Source organism: Cuculus canorus, chromosome 5, assembly GCF_017976375.1.
Source record: "Cuculus canorus isolate bCucCan1 chromosome 5, bCucCan1.pri, whole genome shotgun sequence".
NCBI lineage: Eukaryota > Metazoa > Chordata > Aves > Cuculiformes > Cuculidae > Cuculus > Cuculus canorus.
In genome coordinates this window covers 59543557-59550623 of record NC_071405.1, presented here as the reverse complement: position 1 = coordinate 59550623, position 7067 = coordinate 59543557, and the positions used below count along the sequence as shown (strand labels likewise).

General features: G+C 38.4%; 1 protein-coding gene across 2 annotated transcripts in view; it reads right to left on the bottom strand.

Moving 5' to 3' along the window:
* RASGRP1 (RAS guanyl releasing protein 1) overlaps window positions 1-7067 on the bottom strand; it is a 42957-nt gene continuing 35890 nt past the window's right edge. The window contains exons 11-15 of one of the 2 annotated variants that reach the window (XR_008450222.1): window positions 6323-6359; window positions 5585-5731; window positions 4375-4748; window positions 2427-2953; window positions 1-1856 (exon numbers count right to left, since the gene is read on the bottom strand). Coding sequence is in view for 1 of the 2 variants with exons in the window: in XM_054068956.1 (XP_053924931.1) it covers window positions 2819-2953; window positions 4375-4748; window positions 5585-5731; window positions 6323-6359 (693 nt within the window). In the remaining variant the exon portion in view is untranslated. Of the gene's footprint in view, window positions 2954-4374; window positions 4749-5584; window positions 5732-6322; window positions 6360-7067 lie in introns of both variants that reach the window. The other variant, XM_054068956.1, reaches the window with a different exon arrangement.

Below are 7067 nucleotides of genomic sequence, written 5' to 3'. Positions count from 1 at the left end.
TAATTGTTGTATTACTCAGTTTATTTACTTTTATCTTTCAAGGATCAAAATTCACACTTAAAAAATAAACAGTAGTTGGGGTGGAGGGACAGTGGTTTTTTTAATTCCTTCCTGTATGTATCCAAAACACATCTGAGCCTTGAGAAGGACTTAAGGTGAGTGCTTTTCATTTTAGTTAGCCACGACAAGACATTTCAATATCAGTGTTTGATAATGTGATTTTCAAACTGCAAGTTTTACTTCACCGTATTTTTTTTCCTAGCATAAAGCAGCCTGAAGATTAATAGGGATGGGAGAGATTTTGTTCAGTAGCTTTGTCAGTTTCAGCAGTATCCCAGTAAGGTCAGCTTCTGCTGTTAGTCCTTCATGCAGCAGAAAGGATGTCCCAAAAGAAATCAGAAGAGACTGCCATCATAGAAAAACAAATAAACAACTTAAAGGGGCTTTGGGCAAACAGGCAACCTGAAGGTACTTTGAGAGCTCTGAAATTCTCCAGGTATCAACGGACTTCTTTGAAGCAGGAATTATTCAGCATACACGAAGCACCACCTACTTGTTTTTGTAAGATATTCCTGCAAACGGATCCCTTTAAAATCATTACAATTATTTGCAGGAACAAGATGACAACACAGAGAAACAGTAAGTTAGTACTCAAAATTGAGTTACAACCATAGATTTGTACAGTCTTAAATGCTAAGTACTCAGATAGTACTCAACACCTAGTTTCACAGTAGCCTTTGGGCCAGCTGCTGACATTAGGGAATTTTTAAGTAAGAGTTTGTTCATGATCTCCACACCCCAGAGTAGGCAGTGTGTATGTACACTCAGAGATTCCACTCAAATCCAGAGTTTAGCCCACAGGCAAGCAGTTTTCTTAGCTGCACGAGAAGATTTATCAGTCTTAGCTGCTCTTCTGGGGTATTTTCAAAATATGGGAAAATATATTCAGCATTTACCTTGTTTATTTTAATTGTTGCAGAAACAGACTTTTATTTGCTAAATGCCTATTAGAAGTACACCTTGCTCCAGTTCCCTGAATAGAGGGTAAAATCAAGCAGCTTACAGAAAACAGGCAAAGCAAGTTTGCAGACACGACCTGAAAGCCATTTTGATAGCTCCATTGATCAAAGTGCAATTCCATGTTAATTGTTAATAATTCAGGTTTAGTGTATGAGGAAAAAAAGCTGCACCATCTTCACAGCTGCTGATTTTTGTCTTACGCGTTTCAGTTCTCTACATACCATATGTATTTACAGAAAGGTAACAGAAATCTACTACTACTACTGTTTCCCCCCATGTGTTTTACTTTAGACATAGAGATGCAAGCACAAACCAGGTTCAAAACATGAATTTAGGATCACTACATTGGCAAACAGTTTCAAATGGAGTTTTTCATAAATAAAGCATTCATATACTTGATAATGACTGTAACACAGTAACTTTGAACACAAAGCACACATGCTACTGTAACAGGTCAACTAAATTTCAGTCTATAGTGGACTTTATAAACTACTTACAAGTTCTGAGGAGCACTAAGTGGACTTAGTAAATAAATATATCAGTCATAAGTTTGTGATGTTTAAATGTGTGATGATGGATCCCTGTTTGATAAATGCAAACAAATTTTATACAACTGTATACTCGTTTGCTTGCAATGCAAATGCAATTTTAAAACTGGCTATTCTGACAAGTACATTTATCAGTAATTTGAAAAACTGTTTTGTTGTCTCTTAACGGTACGTACACTGTGTAGCTTTAAGAAAACAATGTTACCTCACTAGCACCTTTTACTATACAGAATTTACAAACATAAGAGCACACTCGTCTTGACTCTTTACCTAAAGTGCATGTGAAATCTAGGAGAGAGAAAATGGAGAAACCTTCGTTAGAACCAGAAGAAGTTAGGAGCTCTGCAATACAGTAAGTGTTGCACTGGGATTACTCTATAGTTTCTCTCATAATATGGCCCTCAAAGTTCTACTCAGCTTTAACATGAAAGTAAAATAACTATTGTCCCATAGCTTTGTATGGGGACAACAAGCTATCCCTTAAGCCAAATAAGGTGTTAAGTGTTCCAAGCTGTAGCATGGAACACACAATGGAAGGAGTATTCACAGTAAGCTCTCTATAGTCTCATCTATTTTACCTTAACAAAGATAAATGTTTGAGCAAGACTTCTAAAGCTCTGAAAAGAGGTTTAAAAGAATTGTCAGTTTATCTTAAAAAATTCCAAGAATCAAATGATCACATATCATTAGCTTAACTACTTCTTTTAATATTCTTGTTAAACTTTGGAAATAAAGATGATGGTTCACTTCATGATTTTAATTAGTTAGCTACAATGAGAAGGAACCGTTTCTCTTAATGGAATGTTTCTACATTTTTACTTAAAAACTCAGCTTTATTGAACATTTGTTTCTACAAACCTGAATTTGGGCCAGATTTGAGGTGACAGGGTCTTACAAATGGCTACTTTGTCAGAACACTTGTAGAGTAAGGTGTGCTGCTGGCAGTCAAGTCACTGGGAGTCCACAAGGTCTTCATCATGAACAGAACCTTCATCAACAGTTCACTCCTTTTAAAATCAAAACCAGAAAACACCATTTTCATTGCATGGATAATGCTAAATGATCTTTAAAAGGCAAAGGAATGCATTTACACATTTGGGAGTGTATGTTTAATGTGAAAATGTGCTAGGTAAAGAGAATATTTCTGTTTAAAATCCTTCAGACTCTCTCTCCAGTTCACTTGGTAAAGCAGCTTTATCACAAACCCTCCTTCAGTCTTACATTCTTCCATAGATTTCCTCTCTTGCCTGCTAGGAGCAGTCTCTGTGCTGTAGGTTGTCAACTACATGGTTTCTTCTCTGGATTGTGAGAGATTCAATTGTTTTATGTGCCTGTTCCAGTTGGATCCTTAAACCTTCATTGTCTGCCTTTAGAACATTTCTTTCCTAAACAAACAAACAAACAAAGATATAGAACGGTGTTTTATTCTGAATTTGTTTCAGGACTGTCTGGTTGTACGTTTAGGTTGACTGGTATAAACATAAGTTGGTGTAGCTCTTATCAGCGGAACAGAATCAGTAACTTGTCTGAGCATTTCCATAGTCACTTGTCCTTTGTGTATACTCCTAGAACTTTCCAGCTGCCGCTATCTGACAGTCTCATCCACAACCTGCATTCGTCTGCCCTCCTCTGCTCCTCTCATAGCAGCAGTAACGTAGGTGAAACAAGAATACAGCTTACCCCTTACTGCTCTACTAATGCAGAAATTTATGTACAATAATCTAAGACATTAATTTGTAACATCAGCTGCTGCTTAGTAATTGAAGTAAGGATCTGCTGAGGGAGCAAGGACAAGTGTAAATTGTGGGACACACATGAATGGGACATTTTAAAGAAACCATTGTTATAAGTACATCCACACTTCACATACTTGTCTGTATTTTCCAGTGGTCCCTACTGGAAGTTTCTTAATTGCCTTAAACTCTGTCTTAAGAGACCAATTATCTTTCATGTAAGATGGGCTTTCTTCATCAACAACAAAGGATACTTTGAAAGTTACACTGATCATTCAAAGATCAGACTGTGGTCCTGGTTTTAGACTCTTTCCATGTTAGCCCAGCTCAGAATGGTGATAATAATGAGCAAAGTTTGAAAATAAGGCCACCTTTGTTCCTCATAATCGTGTCTGGATCAATTGCACTGTTGATACTGTGATAGCCTCTTTTAATGTGTCTGGAAAGCTGTTGTTTCTACAAACCTCAGTTTGGGAAAAATCTGAGGTGATAGTGTTTTATAAATAGCTACTTTGTCAGAACACTTGCAGAGTAAGGTGAGCCACAATTGGGCTGATGCAGGTGAAATCTAGCAAGAAGCATTTCTGTTCACACAGCAATATTTCTTGGTGACTTAAAGTTATCAAATAAAAGAAGGGATTCACTGTCAGTTGAACGAAAGCAGAGATCCCCTACCCTCCCCCTGCTCCATATACTCTATCACTTAGGGGAGCAGAGACACCAAAAGCAAGAAGAAATTCAAGACTATGTTATTTGTTTTAAGAAGTAAAATCCTCATCCTAAGCAACTGGATTATGGTCACATTCTTGCCTGTCACTTTTAAGACTGACAGAGATTGGTGTAGTCATAGCAACAGCTCCAAAATTGATTCCCTAAACTCTATGCTAGTGACTGAAATACTTGTGAAGCATCGCTGAAGTGACTAAGAATTTATGATGTCACTCATGGATTGTTTTGGCAATTAAGTACACCAGAGTAAGTCGAAATCTTCCCACCCAGCCACTCCCCCACATCTTCCAACCACTTCATGGTACTGTTGCATAAAACAGAATTTCTTTCATCAGGTTACCGACCTGCTCAAGTTCCTGGTATGAGAGTTTACAGCTGCGATGCTCCTCCTTGATTTTCTGGCTGGAGTCCTTGTTTTCCCATTTAACATATGCCTTTCTGCGGCCTAGAATTGGGCTTGGACGTGGGGATGGTGGAACTGCCTGGAGAAAAGGATTTTCTGGCATTCTATGTTCTTTCTTCTCTGTCTGCCTACGAAATATAACACCAGCCAGCAGTGCAGGATCAGTCTGTGTACCTTTATGAACAACAGCTGGTTTCAGTCTCACTGAGATTTTCTGAGCTGAGGAACCCATAAGCATAATGGTTCGGTCCTTGCTGTCTTCACTGTGTTCCACTACTTCTCCATTAGGAAATGTGAATGGTCCTTCTTCTTGCCCTGTTGAATATATATGGTAAATTGAGTCAAGATCTTATCCCAGGAAAGGAGAAAGAAGAGTCACGGTAATAACAAGATTTTTGTAAATAAACCAAATTTATTCTTTATTTGGTTTATATTCATTGCTCTCCAAAACTGGTGTCACTGGCAGTTCCTCAATGTTGTGTCTCACTTTGCCCTGTCTCAGCAACAAAAATATGGTTCAGTAGGAAGAAAACAGATCATCAAGAGAAGGTAAAGAAAAACCTCTAGATGGCTAGGAGGCTTTATGTAGACCGCTGATCTCAGTGACTGGACTGGAAGATTAAACCTGGGTGTTAGTCCAGCCTTATCACAACTTGCGGCTGTAAGACACAACTTAACTCATCCACTTTATAAGGTAAAATAATTCCATTTTTAGTTTTACACTGCTTTTGCACAGGTCATCCTGAAATAATTTTACTTTTGCTACTGCTTTATTTTGGGGAGGGGAGTAGGGACCCCACAATATTAGAAGCAGTGGGTAAAAGATGTGATTAAAGGATTTTAAAAAGACCTATTTCAGATAAAATAATTTCTGTTGCTGGGAAGAAAACAAAATGAGACTGCATGTTTAAACACCTGAGGGGAAAGAACAAAGTCAGTGCAGTAGCTGCTAGAGGCTCAGGAGACTTAAATAAGAACATGGATGAACAGATGAGGCTTACACCTTCAACCTAGACCTGACTTCTCCTTCTTCAACATGCCATAGGATGGAGAGGTACCACATTTTCGCACACTGGATGACGATCAGGCAACACTACAGTTCAAGCTCTTTTTAAGCATGACATCCCACGAGGTAGTTGACCTTTTCTCACCATGGAGTTGTTCTTTGACTCCTATTGGGCAGAGGCTGGAAGGAAGAGCAGATGTTGGGCTGCTGTCTGTAACTGAAGTTTTGGGTCTTCTCTTGCATTCTATCACAACCAGGTCTTTGCACTGCTTGTGACAGTTCATTCCACAGTCTGTAAACAAAACAAAGTTTACATGATTCAACGGCTCTGTTGGAGCATTGAGAATCAGCTCTCACACTGTGCTGTCTCCCCAGGAAGTAATACAGTTTCTTTGGTGTTCTCTACATGGATTACTCCAAACAACATATATCTGGTAAACAGACTAACAAAATCCCTTTGCTATACCCACCTAAAACTCCTTTTCAATGTGAAAATACAAAATAGCAATATTCAGTCATAACAGCATTCTGACTGTAGGAGTTGCAGAGAAAGCAGATACCTGTATGAGGTAGAAAACCATGCAAATACACATTGTGATTGTGTTGCACAGTTTTGACGGAATGTTGGTGTTTGCACCAATTGGAACAGAAGGGTTTGATTCCAAATCCTTTGGATTCAATGATGTTGTGCAAATATGAGTTTTTTCATGTTCGCATTTCTTCTGGACCATCTGTCTGACATACTATTCTTGATACAGTCTCCTTCCTGACAGGTCAGACTAAAGGGGTCCACAGACATAGCAATGGATCTCAGGATGATCAGGGTTTCTTGTCATTCACTGTCAATTATAGGTTAAAATTAATAAAGTATGAAGTGTCTTACCTTTGCATCTATAGCCTTGTTTAATGACTCCCCATAGCTGAAATTCAAACAAACAGATATTAATATATTTCTCTGCACATTTGATACCTCCAGATACAAAAATCCATTAAAAGTTCCAATCATAGAATCATAGAATGCCCTGAGTTGGAAGGGACCCATAAGGATCATCAAGTCCACTCACTTCTAAGTTCTGATTACCTGCAGAATATTTTGATTTTCTACCCTTTTAATGGTAAGATCAATATATGAACTATTTACCTCTTTAATATAAGGTAAATAGAGTATTTTCTGTGCATTCCTCAATCACAAACAAAATAGTTTGGGGTAGTCTCTAATGAATACATCAACAAATCTGACAGGTCCATAGAGAAGTTGTAGAGCTGGAATAGATGGAGAAGTCCATCTCAGCACCCTTGTTTGGTCCCAGCTAAATTGAGGATTTGCAGGACTAAATCTTTCTTTTACTAAATCTTTCTGTGCTATACACAGAGGACATGTCATGTCTGTATTGGGACAGGAGTTCTAACAGCCCATGGAGTGGAAAGTTCTCGATTTGGATGTTTTGCCTGAGACTGTGTGTGGTGACACAACCAAACACCAAAACGTAAGGAGCCATGTTTAAACAGATAATACTACTGCCAAGAGGGGTGTAAGGGGTACCTGAAATAGCTACACAGGCAGAACCTTGGAGTTCTATATGGCTTCACTGGTGTTTTAGATTCATTTCTGTATATGACACAAGGTG